Source organism: Alexandromys fortis, unplaced genomic scaffold (assembly GCF_014885135.2).
Source record: "Alexandromys fortis isolate MF-2015 unplaced genomic scaffold, M_Fortis_MF-2015_v1.1 scaffold_252, whole genome shotgun sequence".
Taxonomy (NCBI): domain Eukaryota; kingdom Metazoa; phylum Chordata; class Mammalia; order Rodentia; family Cricetidae; genus Alexandromys; species Alexandromys fortis.
The window spans coordinates 1,067,226-1,089,448 of NW_026068127.1; the positions used below are offsets into that span (position 1 = coordinate 1,067,226).

The 22,223-nt window shown below is 50.9% G+C and overlaps 1 protein-coding gene across 3 annotated transcripts in view; it reads right to left on the reverse strand.

Annotated features, from left to right (window-relative positions):
- Positions 1-19,842: 19,842 nt before the first annotated feature.
- Positions 19,843-22,223, reverse strand: part of Dtnb (dystrobrevin beta) — a 202,399-nt gene continuing 200,018 nt past the window's right edge. For all 3 annotated transcript variants that reach the window (XR_007589235.1, XR_007589234.1, XM_050125874.1), the window contains 2 exons: positions 21,605-21,640; positions 19,843-20,151 (listed from right to left, as the gene is read on the reverse strand). Coding sequence is in view for 1 of the 3 variants with exons in the window: in XM_050125874.1 (XP_049981831.1) it covers positions 21,636-21,640 (5 nt within the window). In the remaining 2 variants the exon portion in view is untranslated. The remainder of the gene's footprint in view (positions 20,152-21,604; positions 21,641-22,223) is intronic.

The window sequence follows — 22,223 nt, forward strand, 5'->3', positions numbered from 1 at the left end:
GCTAGAGTAACATCCAGATAAAATATCCATTCAGGAGCCAGAGGAGTGGAGCTGAGTCTAGTGGTGAGGTGGGGGGGGATCATCTTGGGGATTATCCACGGCTATGGGTAGGTAATGCTTAGGAGAGTGTGGAGACCAGGGACACCGGGGAGATCTCAGTTTAGGGGCAGGAAGAGATGGCTGACTGGCAGTGGAGAAGGGAGTGGCAAGAGCAAGGACCGGGAACCTCACTATTAGCAAGGCCGTCAGTTAGCTGAGGAGAAGGCCATCATCTAGAGCTGCCTGATGACCTAACTTGATCGCAGAGGTTTGCATCCTTCTCTTTCACAGGTTCAGTGTGACGGAAATCTAGGAGGGGCTTGGTGGGTCGTCTGGCCCAGGGTCTCTCTCAGGCTACCATCAAGCTGTCTGGCTGCCACCCTCTCCAGGACTATTGGGGAAGGACAAGCCTGAGTCTCCCCATTATTGGATGGGGGCTTCATTCTGACAATGGCTGTTGGCCAGTAGCCTCCCTTGGTGTATTTCCTTGCCATGTTGGCTTCTTCACAGAGGGATCCCAAAATGGCAGTGGGCTTGACCTACATTTGGAAGCAGGTAAGAGCCAGAGGGAGGGTGCAGCGAATGAGAGAGAAACTTTCATAACCAAATCTTGGAGGCTTTGCTTTGTGCCTCTGTCAGAAACACATTGCTCAGAAGGGAGGGCACCAGCGGGCGGTGGTGACACATCTCTTTGATCCCAGCACTCGGGAGGCAGAGACAGATGTATCTCTGTGAGTTCAAGGCCAGCCTGGTCTACTAGCAAATTCCAGGACAGCCAAGGCTACATACGCAAAGAAACCCTATCTCAAAAAACTAAACAAAAGGCAGTGGAAGGGGAGCATGATGCAGGATCTGAAGACCAGAGAGCCATCTTGGGAGCTGCCCACTGCTGGAAGAAGACACCTGTGTCTGCATGTGATCTCAGGCTACCCAGAGCCATCTACTGGGGACAAGATGGCATCTGAAGAGTATGGGGAACAAAAGACAGAGTAGAGGGGACAAGGGTAATACGTAGCTGTCCCAGCACCCCAGAGAGACACAGGCACACTCAGGGTCTCCAGAGGACCCCAATTTCATCATCCAAGTTCTTTTCCTACCCCCCTCCCAACCCGTAGAGCCAGGAATAAAAGCAATAATAACCTCACTGTGGGGTTGAGGGTGGGGCTCAGTGACAGTGCTTGCCAAGCCTGTCCAGCTCCTGGGTCATGGATGGGACAGACAGAGATGGGGAGGGGCTGAGAGGATGGCACAGAGGGCTTCCCATCAGACCTTGGCACCCCAGAGGAACCGCCACTGAACATTCAGAGGCAGGACTGAGGGCATGGACAGCCCTTGGGGGAGGCATGCAGCAGGGGATAGTAATCACAAAAGCTTAACTCACATACTGGGTGCAAGAAGTGCAGCGGTTTGGGAAGTTCCCTTTGGGACAAGGGGCACAGAGCAGGCAGAATAGTGCCCCTAATTGCTGAAAAGTGTGAGATGTCAGGTCACCTGCAGGGGGATTGACGCTGAGGGGCACTGTTTTGTTTTGAGACAGAGTCCCATTCTATAGGCCTGCTTGGCCTTGGAACTCACTAGATTTCCCAGGTTAACCTTGAACTTGTGGCCATAAATGCTACTCAGCCTCCCAAGTGCTGGGACTACAGGCATAAGCCATGCTTGACTTTGGGATGAGGACACAGACTATACATCAACAGACCTTCCTTGGGGTGGGGAGGAGAACCGGAGTCCTCAGCCCATGGAGAGAGTGGGGTGCTGAGACCCTCAGCAGTTGGCTTTGAAGGAAGGAACCTGAGCCATGGAAGTCAAGTAATGTGGGCATGAAAGCCCAGAGAAGGTAACCAATTTTTCCCAAGCCACACAGAAGCTGGAGAGAATAATAAACTCAGGCTAGATTTCTAGCAAGGTCCTTTTCTCCACCTGAGAGTTCTTCAGGGGAATTTTGTCCAAGGGTGTACCTTACCTTAGATCAGTGGTTCTCAACCTTCCTAATGCTGTGACCCTTTAATACAATTTCTCTTGTTGTGGTGAGCCCCAACTATAAAATTATTTTCCTTTCTAATTCATAACTGTAATTTTTTTTGAGACAGGGTTTCTTTGTGTAGCCCTAGCTGTCTTAGAACTCACTCTGTACACCAGGCTGGCCTCAAACTCACAGAGATCTGTCTCTGCCTCCTGAGTGCTGGGATTAAAGACGGGCACCACCACTGCCCAGCTCATAACTGTAATTTTGCTACTGTTATGAATCATAACAAATACCCAATATACAACCCACAACGGGGTCACGACCCACAGGTTGAGAACCACTGCTTTGGGAGGACACACATTCTCTGGAGGACTTCACTAGCTTTAGTGATCTTAATGTTGCTATGGGCAGTGATGGCCTTGCCTAGTTAGGGCTCTTAGGATTAAATGAGAGTGCCTAGTGCCTGGGATTGGGCTTGACATGTAGCCAGCCCTCCACATATGCTACCAACACCACCATGATTCATGGCAACCCATGTTCTTCCTGTCCCATCTCCTAGGGAGCCATAAGGATGAGGAGCTCTGGTTACAACCTTGTCACGGTGGCAGGCAGGTGGGCAGGCAGGAGAGAAGGTGAACAGGCAGGAGAGAAGGTGAGCAGGCAGGAGGGCGGGCAGGTGGGCGGGCGGGAAGGTGGGCTAGCAACTGTATGTCTGTTGGGGAATATGATTTCTAGGTGTGTGACTTTTGTTTATGCTGCATTTGTTTAACTCTGTGAAGCTGTGGTTCTTTGCCTGTCTAAAACATCTGATGGTCTAATAAAGCAATGAATGACCAATAGCAAGGCAGGAGCAAGGAAAGGCGGGGTTGGCAGACAGAGAGGATAAATAGAAGGAGAACTAAGAAAAAAGGAGCAATGAGAGAACAAGGAGAGGAGGACATCAGGGGTCAGCCATCCAGCTCCACAGCCAGCCAAGGAGTAAGAAGGAAAGAAAGGGATAGAGAAAGATAAAAGCCCAGAGGCGAAAGGTAGTTGGGATAATTTAAATTAAGAAAAACTGGGAAGAAGCAAGCCAAACTAAGGCTGGGCATTCATAACTAATAAGCCTCTGTGTGTGGTTTATCTGGGAGCTGGGTGGTGGGCCCCACAAAAAGCCAAGAGTAAAACATTAAACAGCAAATGTCCGTTCTAGGGAAGAGGCTACTACGGCCCAGGGAGTTCTTGGTTGCGGGGCAGTTACAGAGCCAGGACCAGACCTGATCTTGCTGCCGTGTCCTATTCCTACAGGGGATAACCAAAGGGCTCCAGAAGGCCCCTGTCCCTCTCTGGCAGGTCTAAGCCAGCCTCTCCTTGCTGTTCCTCCTCCTGGTGTTCCAGGCACATCGAATCCCAGCAGCACCTGGAAACGCTGACTGCCTCAGGCACCAGGGCCTCACTGGAAGCTAAATCTTCATTCCACAGAACCAGAAATCAGGAGCTAAGGTGCCTGGAGCCCTGGGGAGAGAGGCAGCCAGGAAGAGGTGAGAGGTGACACAAGATCTGGAGGAAAACCCAGGCTGGTTGCTAGGTAACACCAGAACTGGACGTCAGACCAGGAATTTGTAGCCTCCTGTACTTCCTAGTGCCTGCCTTGGGTGGGCTCCATAAAACAGGCCAGTCTGGAGGCTTGGAGCCTCTGGCCCAAGAAGTGAAGGTGTGGGGGGTGGGTGGGGGTTTTGGCTCTTGGGATTTCTGCTGGTTCTACCAGGGCTAACTTGGATACTTCAGGGGTGAGGCCTCTGGATCCCAGGACTACTCCCAGTAGCCTTTGGGTGTGGCTTACTTCAGTCTACTGAGCCCCTGCTGAGTGGACCTCTTGGGGCTGTGACTGATATGATCTCTCTTCTCAGGCAACCCTAAGCAGGGACTAAGATTCCCTCTGTGACTTCCTCCCTTGGCCAAGCAGGCCCCCTGGAGTTTCCAAAGCAGGTGTCACATCCACAGGGAGATGTAGCCTCCTGTACTTCCTGGTGCCTGCCTCTGATTTAGGAGTTCTCTAAATCCTTGCTAACATGGCAGACTTCCTCCCACGTCTCAGGTGGCATTCCTCTGCCTTTCTCTCCTCTCTCTCTCTCTCTCTCTCTCTCTCTCTCTCTCTCTCTCTCTCTCTCTCTCTCTGACAAGAAAAGCAGAGCTGTGTGATTGGAAGATTCTAATGGGGTATTTTCCTTTGTGTAAAACTGGTTGTACGAAGAGGGACTCAGCTCCTCATAGCTTCTAAATCTGGCTGATAGTGAGACCAGAATAGTATAATGTCTATCTGGATTGGTTTTGCTGGCCTGGTAAACTTAAAATAAGGGAGTATCCACCCCAGAATAAACCCCTCTTAAGAGATTTAAAAAAAAAAAAACTGGTGTACAGTATTTCATGGCTAAAACAAATCTCTTGGGGTTGTGGGGTGGCTGCTATCCCATCCAGAATCCTAAGACTTGTTGCTCCTTGTAGACATTCAATAAAGAATACCTCCTCAGCCAGACAGTGGTGATGCCCACCTTTAATCCCAGTACACGGGAGGCAGAGGCAGGAGGATTTTTATGAGTTCGAGGCCAGCCTGGTCGACAGGAGTCTCAGGACAACCAGGGATGTTACACAGAGAAACCCTGCCCCCCCCCAAAAAATATATAAAGAGCTCTCCCGACACTCCCCCATCATACTGAGGCCCACCCCTCACATCTGGGCTGCCCAAAGCCAGGGTGGCATGGTATGGGTGACAGCTTGCCCTCCTGGGGATCATCGAGTTAATCAAGGGAATCATTCGAATCCCTGGGCCTTCTGTTTAGAATAGGAACTGGTAGCAGAGTGAATCGTGGCTGTTTCAGTTCTGTGCCTGGTGTAGCTGGAGTGCCTCAGGTCAAAGGAGCTGAAGATGCCTTGGCTGTCCCATCCGGAGGTCTGGGCACACTCCTGCGTGCCTCTAGGAAGGTAAGGTGGAAGGAGGTAGAAGGTGAGTGAAAATGGGGGTTGGGGGTGTGGGGGTGTTTGCCACATTCCAGGCGTCCACAGTATCAACAGAAGTGATGGAGCATTTAAAATAGCTCCTGAGCCAGGCGGTGGTGGCGCACGCCTTTAATCCCAGCACTTGGGAGGCAGAGGCAGGCGGATCTCTGTGAGTTCGAGACCAGCCTGGTCTACAAGAGCTAGTTCCAGGACAGGAACCAAAACCACAGAGAAACCCTGTCTCGAAAACAAACAAACAAACAAACAAAAAAAAAAAAATAGCTCCTGAGCCTAGGTGTGGTGGCACATGCTTGCAGTCCTAGCATTTGGGAAGCAGAGGCAGGAGGATTGCTGCAAGGTAAAGGCCAGTCTGTTTTACACAGTGAGTAACAGGCCAAGAAAAAAATAGACAACGCTCTCTGATCACTTTTCTGAGCCAATTTTCCCTTAGTAAATCTTTTTTAAAAAAATAAAAAAGCGGGGATATAATTTACAACACATCTAGCTGAGCACCAAGGCTGACGATGCTGGTAACAGTTCCCCTTCAGAAAAATACCCCGCATCACCCCACACAGCCGACCGGCAGAGATCCATCTAGGACCCGACCCTGCATCTTCTGCGCAGACGCCGCACCTGTGCTCCTCACCCTCTAAGTGGCGCGGGTGGGGGCGGAGCATGCATTTGTCAGTCTCGGAGGAGGCGGGACATCAGAAATGCTGACTTCTGATTGGCTGGGCTCAGGCTAGCGAGGTGACAGGCCCACAGGACCTGTGGTGGGAGACGTGGTCAGACAGAGAGGGAGGAGCTGGCTTACTTGCCTGCCATGAAGACAGCGTTTGTGGTTGTGTTCACTCCTTGGGGACAATCCTAATTTTATGATTTTTTCTTTTTAATAAAGGCAATTTGTTAAGGCTATAATTAACCAAGTTTCCCATTTGTCTGTCATGCATTTATAAAAACCTCACGAACTGACATATGAGGACAATCCCTGGTGGGACCTACTTAAAACAAATGTTTATTTTCATGTTATTTACTCATTTATTTTGGAGACAATCCTCCTGCCTCAGCATCACCAGTGCTGACATGACATGTGGGGGCCACCATGCCCGACTGCTGGCTTATTCATAAGGCAGCTCAGGTCTGGGGTAGGTCCCACACCCTCCCTTTTCTGTCTTTTACCCTGCCCCTGTATGCTGAGCCAGGGCAGGTGTACTCACGGGGGCTTTCTGACAGCTGAGGGATAAGTGTCCACTGTCTGGGGATGGAATAGACACTGGAGCACCCTGGCTGGTGCAGATCTGGACCTGCCCGCCCCGGAGGAGCTCAGAGACAGTGGTAGCCAGAGGCAGAGCTGAGACCTAACTGTGGGGGTGAGAGGATGTGCCTGGTGCCTGGAGGTGTGTGCAGGGTTCTGCTCGCTCTGGAGCACTAGACGGAGGTTTTACCCAGGCCAGTGCAGATGATCCAGGGGTCTGGGCGGGGGCGGTGGGGTCAGAGATGGAGAGTCCCTTGGGGTAATCTGGATACCTGGGGACTATTACTTGCCTGTGTTTGGTTGTTGTGGAGGTAAGTCCTGAAGGTATAACTTTCTAGGACATTACAGATAGAAAGTCAGCTCTGAATTAGAAGTGACAGGGAACTGAAAACATTTGTCACTGGAGAAGGTGTCTGTGAAGGATGGAAAAAATCCAAACTACCGACCACCGAAGCTCCAGTGCACTCAGTCTGGTGTCCAGACCCAGGGGAGGGTCACATAAGGCAAAGAAGCAACAGGAAGGAGGGGATGTTACCCAGAGAGCTTTCCCAGTGTGCCACATCATCCTGAACTTAGAGGGGTAGCTAGACATTCCTGCCAAGGAAGAGTGTGTGCTTTCTTTTTTGTTTTTCAAGACCGGGTTTCTCTGTGTGGTCCTAGCTGTCCTGGAACTCACTCCGTAGACCAGGCTCAAACTCCGAGATCTGCCTGCCTCTGCCTCCCAAGTGCTAGGATCAAAGGTGTGTGCTGCCACCACCTGGCAAGTGTATTTCCTTTGTTCATCTGAAAAAGTAGCCAGTTACTGTACAGCAGTGTAGAGACCGCAGATAGGAGTTCCCTCTGCCGCTCTTCCCCCAAATGCTTTTCACCTCTTGCCAGCATACAGTTAACTGCTCTACTGTCCATATCCTACACAGAAGTCAAATGCTTCCTAAAGGTATGCTTACTTTTGTTGTTTCCCAGGGCCTAGATTATTCCTGGCACACAGTAGGTACTCAAAACTGTTAGAGCAGGGTGCCACAGTAATACATGTCTATAATCCCAGCACTCAGGAGGCTGAGGCAGGAGGATTACTTTGAGCAATTCTGTGGCAAGCTTGGTCTATGCAGTGTGTTCCAGGCCAGCCAGAGCTACATAGAACCCTTTCTGAGAGGAGAGGGGAGAAGAAGAAAGATAAGGAGGGAGGAGAGAGAGAGAAAGCAAAGAAGAGAAGGAGGAGGAAGAGGAGAGGAGAGGGTGAGAGGGGCAGGGGGAAGGAAAGGGAGTAAGAAGAGAGAGGAGGAGGAGGGAGATGGAAAGAGATGGGGAAAGAGAAGGGAAGGGGAGAGAGGGAGAGAGAAGGCAGAGGCATATCTGTTCAGGGCTGGGGAGACTTGGTAAGCGCTTGCGGCGCAAGACTGATGGCCTGAGTTCAGATCCCCAGAGCCTAAAGAAAAAGCCATCATGGCAGCATGTTTATCACATCACCACAGGGTTCAGTGAATACAGGTAGATCCCAAGAGCTTGCTGGTTAGCTAGTCGAACTGAAAAGGCGAGCGCCAGCTTCAGTGAGAGACTTCTCAGGAACTAAAGTGAGAGCTCACTGCTGGTGAGCTCAGCACCCCCCCCCCCGACACATTCACAAAGTATCTGTTCAGTGTTAAATGGATGAGAATGTCCCCACCCTCATCTGTGCCTCATCTGTGCTTGGGGTAAAGAAAAAACCCATATATTGAGGGAGCTGCTAGGCCCTGAGGAGAGCGTGCATATAGCAAGTGATGGCTGAGTTCCGTGGGACACCTGACCTGGCACTCCTGGACCAGCGCCAGCCTTTCTCTCCAGACATGGGCTTTCCTGCTGGGTGAAGATGCAGTAAATAGAGGTTTGGCTTGGCACTTTGGATCCCACCCTCTAGCCTCTGAAGGTAGTCCTCATGCGTCTGTTATGGGGGACATGAACCAGCTCTCCAACCCCGACTATGCTTGCCAGCCTGGTGAATCTCAGCTATTTGGCACTGGCATGGCTCCCACAGTGCCAGGTGTCCATATGCCACCATTGCAACCTCCTGACTGAGCCAGGAGGGGCCTGGCCAGGGCTCAGTGCCCTTGACTTTTGGAACCATCTGGGTGGTATAAACACTAGCGGACAGGAAGGACTCTATAGTCATTTGCCACACTTCCCAGCACCATTCCAGGTCTTGGGCGTTGAATACAGCCCTAACCGAACGGTCCAGGTTGGAACTGTTTTCATTGTCTATGTAGAGGTAAAGCACTCTGGAAAGCATTGGGATTCAAAATAGGTGTGCAGCCAGTGTGGCGGCACCAGCCTGTGATGCCAGCACCTGAGAAGTAGAGGATCAAGAGTTCAGGGGCAGCCTGGACTACATTAGACTGTCTCAAAAGACAAAAAGAAGGGACTGGAGGAATGGCTCAGTGGTTAAGAGCACTTCCTGCTTTTCTTGGGTTCATGTTTGGTTTCTTGCACCCATGACAGGGGTTTACAATGGCCTTTAGCTCAAGCTCCGAGATGCCACTCCCTCTTCTGGCCTGTTGCGGGAGGTCTTTCCGCCCCTCCAACCAATAGCTGCTGTGATACCAGCCCATTGGGGCGTGGTCTCACTCCCTTTAAAAAAGCGGCTATTTCCTCTGCTCGCTCTCTTCTCTTACGGCTCCGCTGGAGACGAGACTCCCTTCCTGGTTGCGCAGATGGCTGTTGTCTGGGATTGTGATCTGTAAGTTTTTCCCCTTTAAATAAATAACACCCTATTAATCATAACTCCAAACTGGTGTTGCCTTGTTCGTGACTTACGCCTTCACTGGCCTCCACAGATACTGCATGCATGTGGTACATATGTGATAGATACACACACACACACACACACACACACACAAAATAAAAACAATTATCTCATTTTAAGCAGTAACAGAACAGAAACAAAAGGTGTGGTAGCATATGCCCGTAATCGTGGCACTTGCAGGTGGAGGCGGGAGGATCAGGGGTTCGAGGCAGGCCTGGGCTACATGAGACACTGTCTCAAAGAATAAAAACAAAACAAAGCCCAGGAGTTATGTTTATCCTCAGAGTCCATGTTTTCCATAGCCCCCCCCCCCACATGTCTTGCCTGGAAGTCAGAGGCCAAAGTGGAGAGGCAGGGAAGGACCTCCAGGAGCTGGTCCCAGCCGGGCCAGGAGAGGGAGAGGGGTGGTTGCTGTCACTGGTGAAGTCCCCTGTGAGCAAAGACAGGAGCAGGGCCAGAAAACCAACACAGGGTCTATAGCATGCCACGCACAGGAGGAGGAACAATAAGTTTAGGAGGAAAACCGAGTCAGTAGCAGATACAGGTCTGGTATGAGGAGGTCCTAGAAGGGCTAGCCTTGGATACACGAGTCACAATCACAAAAGAAAAAAAAATGCAATTTGGGTGACTTGGTGATGGGCCTTCCTGTCACCCACTGTTAGGAGCTACTAGACAGGGGTTGGTGCTATAGCATCCTTCAGTGATAATCTCTTGTGGGCAGTGAAGCAGGTTTGCACTGTCTGGGACACTGTTCTGGAAGACAGCTGATGGCAGGTGGATTTAAAAAGTTCTTTGTATGTGTATGTCTGTATGAATATATGGTGTACATATATATGGTATATGAAGTACATATGATATGTGTGTGTTGGCGGGGGTGTGTGCCTGTTCGTGGAGGCCAGAGGATGTCAGGTGTCTTTCTCGATCACTCCCCTTACCCCTTTGACAAGTCTCACTGAATCTGGAGCTAAACTGGCAGCAATCTTCCTCTCTCTGTTCTCCACAGCACTGGAGTTACAGGCCAGTGTAAGGCTACACTCAGCTCTTTTTGTAGGCTCTGTGGTCCAAACTCAGGCTTTCATGCTTATTAAGCAAGGGCTGTGTCCCATGAGCCACCGCTCAAGCTCTGGATCCTTTTTTTTTTTAAGCAATAAAATAGTATTGTTATTAGCAAATTTCATCAGACACTAGTATATCATTTCATGAGTGCTAACAGGTAGAAATTTAATCTATTTTATATGTATATAAGTTATAGACATTATATGTATCTGAGGAAACCCCAACATGCCCTGGAAAGCTTGTTGGGTTCTGGAAGATAATAGAACTCATGGTACAAAGCTGCAGGGCCTGGGAGTCTGCAAGGGTGAGCTGAGAAGAAAATCAGACACACGAACTGTCCAGGAGATACAGGCCAGGCTGGCTGGTAACTTCATGACCATGGCCTCTTCACCTACACCCCTTCCTTGTTTTTTTTTTATCTTGAGATGGTCTCAACACTATAGTCCAGGCTGACCCAAAATTCACTCTGTAGCTCAGGCTGGCAGCCAACTGTGTGATCCTTCTGCCTCATCCTTCCTAGTATGGGCATTACAAGCTTCTTCAATTCTAAGTCATTTCTTTATTTATTTGCCTATTTATTTATTTATTTCTGTTCTGGTGGGGCCACCCCAGCGGATCATTCCAGGCTTGCCATCACCATAGGGGAGTCTGAGGTCACAACTTCCAGGAACACCACCCTCTTGACAATGACCTATGCAAATTTTATACTGAGCGGAATCACATGATCTGCATGTATATTAGGGGTACGGGACTTTTGCCACTGGAGTTCCCCAGCCTCGGCAATGGCAGCAGAAGGCACCAGGAGCAGCTGACTGGGGCAGAGTGCTGTCTGACTCAGCAGCAGGCCGCCTCTGACTCTGCAGAGGTGACCTCAGGACGAGGGCGGGATGCCTGTGGGTATGGATGTTTCTGGTGCGTTGATGTGGTCAGTGGGCTTCTCAGTGGGTGGCCATCTCTGGGCTGCTGCCTGGTGAGGGAGGTTTTCTGTGTCAGAGGGTCTTGAAGGATGCAGGATGCTGATGGAGCACCCTGAGCAGCTGCCCCAGGACTCATGCCAACAAGGTGTGTTTATGGAGGTGGGGGGGGGGAGGGCGGCATCCAAGAACAGCAGGCTGGTTGCCATGTAGAACTGAAGGAGCAGCAGAGCTAGAGAGTGTGGTGTTCCCAAAGGAAACTTGAAGTCTGGGTCTTGTAAAATCCTGACAGCTCACCATTTGCAATCTGTTGTTTTTGAAAAGACCCTCCTGGGCAGACAGAAATAAACAACTTTGGGCCCCCTCATACTACCTTGTGATGTAGACCCCAGCTACAAAGCAGCATCTTCTTCCTTAGCCTGATGGGAAACCACATGACTTGCCGTGCAGTGTCCAGGCATTCTTCCCAGCAGCAGACAGCAGCAAGAAGATATCAACGGTACAGACACTAGTACCCTACTTTCTCAAGGTTTACGTGTGCCTTTCCTAGCCTCTGCCACCCACTTCTGTAGGTTATGTATCCTTCCCAGTTGGCACAACCAGTGACCAGGGTAAAGGCTCACACAAGCGGGGCCCAGCCTTTGCTTTAGGCAGCCTCCAGTGCTGTGCCAGCATCGTCACAGGCTCAGTTGTGTTATCAGCTCTTGGACCCCTGCTTCAGAGGAGCTGAAACAGAACCCCGTCCTTTCTCTCCGAGGGCTGAGCCGCACACTGCCTCTTGCTGCACATGTGTAGTTTGTAAAGGGAATCTGAGGAGAGATGTATTTATTTGCTTAGTATGTGTTGTGGTTGAGTTGATTTTGTTTTGACACATTGGTTCAAAATAAGATTGACCCTTTGGAAAATCAGCTCGCTAAAGCCATTTGCTCTTCAGCTCAAGGGGTTTAATTGAAAGCAGCTGGGGTACGCAGACATCACCACAGGCCTGCAGACTGAAAGGGACCTCAGAGCCTTGCCAGCGAGGGTAGTGACAGCAAAGCTTCAAAGGCAAGAGCCAGGAGGAAATGTTTTACTTCAAAAAATGATTTCTTTGGTTTTGTTTGTTTGTTTGTTTTTAAATAAAGATGCTAGAAGATCTGAGCAGCACATAACGGAATGAGGTCATATAGCTGTACTCGCTCAGATGGTGCCACTGTTTAGTTACGCCAAGTTGACTCCTTTTCCCTTGGCATTTTTCTATGTCCTGGTTTGGTCATGAGCAGGTGTCGTTTTGTCTGATTGCCTTTTACAGTCCCACCTAGTTGCCTCCTTCCCAAAGGAGGCAGTGTAATAGGTCCTGCTCGTTCACCTACTCCTGCAGGGGACTGTAAATAAGCACAGGGTAGGGGATCCTCTGTTTCATCTCTAAATTCAGACTAATCACCGGACAGGACAATTCTAGGATAAATGTCATCTTTGGGGGACCTGTGACAGGCATGTCAGCCTCTGGTAGCAGGAAAGCCTGGTACTTGCTCTCTGGAAGTCAGTCATAGGGCTTTTCATTACGTTAAGGAGGCAAGGACTGAGGGCAGATGCTCACAGCCTCGGGAGGAGTGCCCTTGCCACCCCGTCCCCTATTCAGAGTTCTCTCCTGCATCAGGACCAGTTGCCATGATGCAAGTTGGCAGGAGTTTGGAAGGCATTGCTGGCCCTTTTGGGAGCTCCTCCAACCCCTCTGGGTGGCCCCTGCCCATGTGTGGCCTTGGCTTCGGTTTCCTGAGCTGTCAAGTTCTATGATGCTCTGGCCTGCTTCTCACGTGACAGTGGGAACTGCTCAGGCTGATTAAATCTGGAGATCCCCTTACAGTCAGGCAGGGTAATCTCTCAGAGGGCCCTAAGACTTTCCCATTCTGCCCTGAGAAACTGGAGGGATGAGGCCTGGAGATGTTAACACCGACCTACTGGTTCCCCGGTGCAGTGGCCCCAGAGAGAAAGCACCTGGGTCTGACAATCTCTACCTCTTCCTGTTTTAGGGGGAATGGTATAGGGAAGGACTCAAGGTCCTGCGTATCCATGTCCATTGGGCATCGAGGCACTTTATGGTTTGAACATGCCTTGCCTTCTCTGAAACACACATTTAAACTTGGTTCCCAGGGGAACAGCACGGAGAGGCTGTGGACCTTTAAGAGGTGATCCGGATTGCTAAAAGGGATTAATGGGCTCTCTGGGGGGACTGGATTAGTTACAGCAAGAGTTCGTTGTTAGAAATCAAGGGCTGCCCCTTGTGGTTTGTTAACACATGCCCTCCAGCTATTCCACCAACATATGAAGTAACAGGAGGCCCTGGACAGTTACCGCCTGATCTTGGACTTTTAGCCTTGAGAGTGGCGAGCTGGACAAACCATCCTTCATAGTCACCCAGTCTACTAGGACTGTTGTTATGACAGACTAAGAGAAGGCAGTGCCTCCTGGGGCTGAATCTGCCTCTGGAGACAGTTTTGAGGTTCACATTGTCACCCCTTGGTCCCCAGACAGCATCCCTATTGGAGTTGCTTCATTGGTCCCTGGGGGATGATGATATTCACAGTGCCTATTGGGACAGTGGCAGGACTCAGTCTAAACGCTGCCAGCAAGTATACTGAATGGGTGCAGAAAGGCTGCTGTTTCTCCCTTCCCTTCCTGCTGGGGTTGGCAACGCTGGGTCCATATCTAGGGAGAGTGAACACAGTTGTCTGTGGCAGGTCCGTGTTGAGTTTAAGTGGACTGGAAAGCACTGAAGGATATGTCTGGGGGTGGCATTAGGAATTGAGACATTATCCACATTTTTTCCCCCTTGATACAGTTTCTCTGTGTAGCCTTGGATATCCTGAAACTCACAGAGATCTGCCTGCCTCTGCTTCCCCAGTACTGGGATTAAAGGCATGTGCCATCACTGCCTGGCAAGACATTTTCCATTTTAAGATTTAAACAGTTAACAATTCTGAGTAGCTATTCCTACAACTGCAGCCCTCCCTTCCCCCAGTTTTTTATTTTATGCATACAGGCATTTTGTCTACCTGATGTCCAGGGAGGCCAGCAGATTCCCTGGAACTGGAGTTACAGATGGTTGTGAGTCACAACGAGGGTGATAAGAATCCAGCCCAGATCCTCTGCAAGAGCAGTCAGTGCTCTTAATGGCTAAGTAATCTCTCCATCCTCATCTGTCTTTTTATGGGGGTGGGCAGAGTCTTACTATGTGGCCCAGGTTGGTCTTGTACTTATAGATAGCTCAGGCCAGCCTTGAACTTGTAACCTCAGTTTCCAGAGTGTTGGGATGCCAAGCGTATAGCATAAAGCCCAGTTTTCATTGTGATTTTTTTTTTTTAAATCAGGGTCTCTGGTAGCCCAGGCTAGCCTCAAAAGTCACTACATAGCCAAGGATGACATTAGACTTCTGACCCTCTTGCCTCTATTTCCCCAGTTTTGTGATTATAGGTGTGTACCATCACGCCCAGTCTATGCTTTCTTGCATGCTAGGTAAACACGGTACCAACTGGGCTAATGATACCAGCTTTCATTGTGGCTTTTGCGGTGGGCAAAGCAGATTCCTGCTAAGCACTTCTTCCCCTCAGCCCTTCCCTGCTCCTTCAACTAACTTGAGACTTCTGTCTTTCTTGAAACTTTGCACACATTTTGCCGCAGCAGCTGTCTAGCTCACGGGCCATCAGTCAAGCACACAGATGGGGCCTGTTCTCTCTGTGTGATCTCAGGCAAGACACTTGACCTTTCTGAGCCTTGCTGCTTTGTAGATGGATAAACCTAACACGGCAGCTTTGTGAGCAAAAGGCATTAAACAAGATTGCATACATAAACACACCTGGCACACAGCAGCCACTAAGTGTACACTGTTCCTCTTTCCTTCGGAGAAAAGCCCCTGGAAGACTCCCACCTGCTGGGGTCAGTAAATGACACCCATCAGCCCAACCAACACACATTCCTCTTCCAGAGTCATTGTTGCTAGGGGCAAGGCGTCACTGTACAGAATCTCACCTGCACTGAGCTCACTACAATCCCATCTCTGTTACGCTGGGAATGCATGTGTGAGCCATTACACCTGAACTCACTTTCCCTGCCCAGATGTCTTTAATTTAGGCACTGGGGATTGAACCTGTGGCCTGGCATATTCTAGGCAAGCACAGGACAAGTGAGTTAGATCCATCTCTTTCTAAACGTCCCAGCAGTTCTACGGTCTGATCCATCTGGCCTTGTCTGTGCTCTCGGGGCATAGGACGTGTAGCTTGGACGTAGCTCTGAAAGTGGAGTTCCTATGCAGGGTGTGCCTGGGTGTGCCAAGTGGAAGGTCTTTTCTTAGGGGAGCTGTGTGTGCACAGCACAGCCCAGGTGACCTTGTCACAGAGCTGTCTCCTCTCCACAGAACAGGAGAGGATTAAGACCCAAGTCATAAAGTGGGGGGCAGGAAAAGTCCAGCGAGCACCAGGTGGGGCCCTGGGCTGCTCAGGGTAGGGGCCTCAGCAAACAGAATGTTAAACCAGCGCCCCTCCCCGCTGCACTAGCTTTAAACCCCACAGTGTGCAAAGTTTGGCCTGAGGCCTCTGGATGACCCCAATCTAATTCCCACTCTCTCGGAATGGCTGAAAGCACAAAGATAAGCGGCCCCCTTGAAGCATGCAGCCCCCAGGAAACCCTGTGTAGGAGCTAGGCTGGGAAAGATGCAGGGTGTGAAGGGGTGGGAGCGGCAGATAGTTTCTGGGCCGGAGAAGACAGCACCTGTGCTTGGCAACTAGTGAAGGGACTAGGTCTCCAGTGCAAGCTAGGGCATGGGGATCAGGACAAAACCCAGACCTAATGAGCTGCTTCCGGAAAAGGTACAGGATGAGTGAGGTTGCCCTAGGCCACCAGTGCACCCTCCAGAACAGGGAGCGCTGTTCTCCATCCGCAGCTGCACGCTTCCTTCTCTTCTACCTGCTGCTCCTTGGGCCTCTGTCCCCTCTTAGGAGCAGGGGTCTGGGTTCCCATGTTAGGCTGGGGCGGGGGGTGGTGAAGGGTCAGCTCAGGATGAATGCTTAGGCAATGAAAGCAGGACCCACAGCAACTGCTAGCCAAGAGGAAAGGCAGGGCAGAAGGTGGAGGATTCCATCAGACGTTTTCATGGCCATTATCTGTGCCTGGCTCCTATCTCTGGGCCCAGAGCTGTTCCTGTTACCTGTGGCTTGTTACTCACTGTTTGACTTTGTTCACAGTAGCCCAAGGTGTAATCACTCCTTCCAGGCACCCAAACACCAGTGAGTCGCAGAGAGGTAACACTAGGAAGGCAGTGGCCAAAGAGGGGGGGTCCTCTCCTAGGCACGGTTCCAGAGGCTGCGTGGGCGTAGGAAGTCTCATTGTCCCCAGTGCCTGTCCTCAGGAGGGGACAGTGGGAGGCAAAGGACTGAGTCCTATGGGATTCTTGGGCAGGTTTTTTTTTTTTTTTTTTTTTTTTTTTTAGCTACGGTGAGGCCTCTTATGGGCTTTGGACACAGGATACAAACTGATTCTTTACTGATCTTGCTCATTAGGGTTTGGTGCCTGGTATGAGATGACACATTTGTCACCAGTGACTGATGATGTCTTTGGGCCTGCCTACATAATGAGCCCAGTGTCTACAGGTGGCCTTTAGGCCCAGTGAGGTAGATGCCCCACCAGTTACAAGTCAGGGGCTGAATCTAAAGTTCTGCTTCTCACAGGGAAACTATTGCACCAACAGAAGTTGGGGGCTATGGGCACCCATGATCCTTATGGATTTGGATGGGATGTATCAGCCTACTCACACTTCCACGACACTACTGATCCAACTGATAGTGTGTCCATGGCTATAAGCTACCATTGGGACAGGGTTCTGTTACCTGGTTAAGGACTCTCACTGAGCTAGGGTTAGGTGGTGGCTGGTTATGTTTAATTAAGGATGTCTTAGCAGACATGAGCCATTTCTCCAGGCCCTCTGTTTATTGATTAAAAAACGAGAGAGAAATTCAGTCTACCAGGCTGAAGAGATGGCTCTGCAGTTAAGAATATGACTGCTCTTGCAAAGGAGCCGTATTTGGTGTCTGTTATCCACAAAGGGTGGTTCACAACCACCTGTAACACTAGCACCCCCTTCTGGCCTCTGTGAGCAGCTACACTCAAGTGTATGTACACAGACCCATACACAGACACACATAACTAAAAATAAATCAAGAGAGAGGAGAGAGAGAGAGAGAGAGAGAGAGAGAGAGAGAGAGAGAGAGAGAGAGAGAGAGAGATGCAGTATAGGAGTCGCTGGTTCCAGCACACAGTACCCTCTTCCAGTCCCAGGAAAGAAATGGGATTTCTGAAGTCCTCCCTAACACATCTTCCTCTAGAACAGACAACAGAGTCTGGCCTGTTTTCTGACTGACTAAAAATGCATTTCCCTGCATGGGTGTGATTGGTTTGCTCCTCATAAAAGCTCAGGGTGGTGCTGGCAGTATAGGCTCCAGGTTGAGAGCACCAACATCACCTGGGACTCCACAGAACTGCAAAGCTCTTGCTCCAGCCCCGAGCAACTGGCTTAGAAACTGGCAACATCAACAAGGCTTCTAGCAGACCCGGATGCTGCTCAGTTTGAGAACTACTAGGATAGAGTATTGCCTAAGACCCTGCTCTGGGAGTTCTTCGTTTCTGAGAGCCTGTGAGGGTGTGAGTCACTTGCCACTACAGAGGTCTTCCAGAGGCAGGTAAATCACCCGACTCCCACACTCCGGCTGTAAACAAACACCTGACCCCTGCTGAACAGTGCATGGGCTGTGGTCAGGCTTGGAGCCCATCAGCCAGCTCCTCGTGAGCCCTTCTCTTCCAGACACAGCAGCAGGGATTCAGATGACTCGGCATTGCCATGGCAACTGCTCCTCTCTAAAGCTGGTGGGCACCTGCAGCAGGCAGTGCAGGAAAGGAGTCTACCAGTAGATAAAGAACAGCAGGTAAGAACAGAAGTTCAAGATGGCTGCGGTCATGCACCAGAGCTAGAGGGGCGGTTGCGTCCTCAAGACTCAGGACGGCTAGGTTGGTGGCACAGGCTGGCAGCACACATCTGGAATCTCACCATTCGAGATGTAGAGGTGGGAAGATTACAAGTTCCAAGTCAGCTAGAGTCTCAATCAACATACACAAAAGATGGCCCAGGGAGCATCTGGTTCTCCCGTGCCACCTACAGCAGCGATCCAGGCCAGGGCACTGCAGAGCAGCCTGCCTACCCAGGCTGGACCATCTGCCTAAATTAAATTCAGTGGCTATGGAAAATTAACAAGGAAGTTCCCACCATAGAATGGCTTCCTATGTTCCAGGTTAGGGAGACATAGTATAGAATTTTGTCTGAAAGCAGATGCCAAGAAATCAGGCGCCTTAGCTAATAATGGGTTCCTAGCTCTAAAAGAAATCAAGAGTTGGTATAACAAAGGTAGAGATCGTGTCCCAGATGCTGGTATCGGAGGCACGAATGCAGCCCCGTTCTTGGCCCTCGACCCTTGCCTTGCCCAGGCGTGGCCAGCTTTTCCTGTAGGGAGGTAAGCATCACTCCCAGACCAGCAGAGAGCAGTTTGGTTCTGCAGCCCTCGTACCTGGTGTTATTCCTGTCTCTTGCTGCCTTGGAGGAAACATGAGTCTCGTGTGGAGTCAGGAGGAGGGAGTCTGCCCTGTTCCCAGGCACAGAGTGTGAAGAGAGAGGCTGGGGAAAGTAAGGCACCCCACAGTGTTGTCTGGGAGGCTTGATGGATTCCATCACCGGGGTGTGCAGTGCGTCCCCAGAGCTTTCTACACAGGGGTTTTCATCTCTGCCCCCCCTCCGGCATTCCATAAGCCGGGATCCCCTTTCCCTGAGTGTGGTAGCCTTCCTGTGCTATCTGTGCTCAAGCCCCTGCTGGCCCTCCAGGTCCTTAGCTCTGCCTACTAACCAACCATCTGTGTGTCAGGGAGCCAAGTGTTTTTGTAACAGCCGAGCAGAAGCCAGCTCCCAACTTCTATTTTTCTTTTTGCCCTCACAGTGGCAGAAATCCATGGTACACCTGCCTTTCACACATAGTACCTAGGACCCAGAGGACCTTGACTCAGCAAGTTCGTATCCCTTCTCCCACTTCAGCCTTGAGTTACTCCAGCTAGAAATGGGGGTCAGGCGGAGAAACAGACGGGGATGGAATGCAACAGCCTCCACCCTTTGTTCTCCCAACTGCTTCTTGAGGAGATTCTCATGGGACTCCATCCATGTGTGGTCACAGGTTCAGGCCACGGCTCTGCATGCACCTCAAAATTTGGGGAGGGGTCTGTAGAGGTGGGTAGGGAATGCAGCAATGCCAGCTGTGGGCCCTCTCACTTCATTCCAGTCACTGCCCTTTATAAATATTTATAGTAGCTCTTCTACTAAAAATAACATCCTGGAGCTCAAGGAGCAGAAAAAAAAAATCCTATGTGAATTGAACTTAGCGATCACATGTGCCACAGGACCCCAGGGGAGAGGCTGCGTGAGCAGCATCCGGGCAGTGCGCCCCCTGGCTGCCAGCCCCAGCTTGGCGCTTACACACAGCTGCCTCCCCGTTGACTGGACCACACAGTTCTCAGCCTTCCTCCTGGCTGTAGAGCAACAGTACTGCAGAGCACTGTGCAGGTGGAAGTTCAGAGAGGAAGGGGGTGGGGGGAGGACACTATTTTTAGCACTGAAGCCAGGGTGTGAATGTCTGTAGAACTGAGCAAGGCCTGCAGCATTCTTTGCATAGGAGACCTGTTGGTTTTTAAAGGTCAAAGGTAGGAAAGACACTTGTGTGCCCACACCAGGGAGCATACCCTGTGCTGGCCAGATGCCAAGAGGAACCCCATTAGGCCAGGAACACACACGGGCTCAGGCTCGGTGCTTTTTCTTTTCTTTTCCACCTCCTGGTAAATTCCTGCTGCAGAGATGACACCATGCCCTGAGGGAGGAATGCAGATGCTAGTGCGTGCAGGGCTCACAAGGAGGCCCACCAGCCGGGGCCTCAGGCAGTCCCTCCCCACTTCCCATAGGCTTGGCTCCTCTCTCTGGTGGTGGAGTGAGTCTGGCAGCCTGCAAGCCGGGTCCAGGTGTGCAGCAGAAAGACGGAGAGGAATTGTGCCTCTGGGGGAAGACCTTCCCTTGTCTTGTTGGTGCCAGCTTGCTCCTCGGCCTTTGTGCCTGTACAAGACAGACTGTTAGTCACAAGCACACTGGGGGCTCAGGGCAAAGCTGCCAATGGCTGTGAAGCAGCAGATCTGCAGGGAGAGTGGAGGTTGGGGCCCTCAGTTCTTCTCTTTTGTTGGACAGGGTTGGGGTAGGGTGAGGGTATGTGTCTTCTGAGGTCACTGCGTATGTCACAGGGGTAGGAAGTGCTCCCACTGAATAAAAAAACTGGGTCACAATGGCAGGTTTGGAAGGGGAGGAAGTGTGGTAAAGGAGATGGGCAGAGAATGTAGAGGAAGGGGAGGAGGCCTTCGGCCGGCCGCAGAGAGCACGCCACAGGACGCGGGACTTTTCATCTAACTCTACTACGGCTTCTCATAACTCCTGGCGTAGGTCAGGAGGTGAGGCAACAACACCACGTGATTCCAGTCCTGGCACCAAGTCCTCGAGTGTGGGCTTTGGCTCCTTCATGTGAACCAGTGGAGTGGACTGGATGGTGCTCACATATCTCTTTTCCATGCAGTCTTTCTTGCCCTACGGACAGAGGGCACCTGAAGGCCTCTGAGTCAGTTCCTGACCTCACCAGCACGTGTGGCAGTCCGGGCTTGCCACAGGAAGGGACTGATCTGCATACACTGCAGTATGCTGGCTGGTTTTGCCCACCTGCTGTCAGCTTTGCAGACCAAGTGTGCAGCTGGCCTTGCAAGAAGGGTGGGGCCCAGTTCAGCTCTCAGATGACATTCTTAGAAGGTTATCTGAAACAGTTCCTTTTCTGGCTGGTGGTGCCATGGACCTGGGTTTTCTACCCTGAAGATTTGTAACTGAAAAAGATGCTCAATTTTTAAAAAAGAAGTGGAGACCAGGCGTAGTGGCACTCCCCGTTAGTCCCAGCACTTGGGAAGCGGGAAGCGGGGACAGTCAAGCCGACACAATGAGACTGTCTTGAAGCACCAATAAACAAACAAGCAAACAAAAAAGAAAGCAAACTCGGAAGTTGCATCAAGACTACAGATTTAAAAAAAAAAAAAAGATGCGACAGATTAATTCCTTAAGACCAGAAGAGTGTCTGTCTGTCTGTCCTTTGACTCACTGGCTCTCTGCGGTCCATGTGACTGGGTAGGGACCACATACGCGGGCAGTGTTGAGTGAAAGGATTCCAGGGGCATTCTGGCTGTGGGTAGACAGTGGCTACAGACGACAGGACAACAGAAACAGAGGAAGCCCAGGAAGGTGGCTACTCTGCCACCTGCTTCAGTCAGTGCTACTGGTGACGCCAGGCCACAGACACGCAATGTAAGTCAAGCCACTGCCTGGAAACCTGGTAAACAGGTCCAGTGGAGGCAGCTGTGCGGGAGCAGAGGAAAAGGCAGAATTGGTTCTTTCGAGAAAATCCTAACTGTAAGGCTTGCTCTGGCTTGGGGCCTGTGAGGGAAGAAGGAAAAGAGGAAGACGAAGACTCACTACTCACCTGGGCTTCCTGTGTCCGGGCTGCTCCTTGGCTAACCTGTGGCAGCATAGGCAGAAACAACACTGAGGTCACACTCCGGTTCTTCTCTGGCCCCTGGACTTCTCTAAGGGGGCTTCCCCGACCCACCCGGCCCAGGGGCTAGCCTTAAATATCCCTTTCTATTGAGCTTTTCTGCCAGGGATAATGAGGTAGGGCAGTTACTCATAACCCACAACTGACATGGGAATGTTATGAAGAAAAATCAAACCAACTCTAGGGAGCGGCTATGAGGGGTGGGGGAGGGGGAGAGACCAGAGCCTGCATGGTTCTGAAAGGAAAACAAAGTGGAAACAGTTTTAAGCGGAACATTGTTTCTCTATGTTCTGGAACAACATTGCTAGCCAGCTCCCCCTTGGACATTCTGAGTCCACGTGTGTCCTCAGAGAGGGTTGCTGCTGCCTAGATATGCATCGGCGTGTTCAGTGTACAAACTAGATCGCTAGGGACATTCTGAAGGACACAGGAGCTCTGGAGTGGCTCAGATGGATGTGGAGTACTGGGGCAACCAAAGGAGGTGACAATCTATGCCTCACTGTGTGGTCTTGTTTTACACACAGGATAAAGGGGTGCTCAGAGGGAA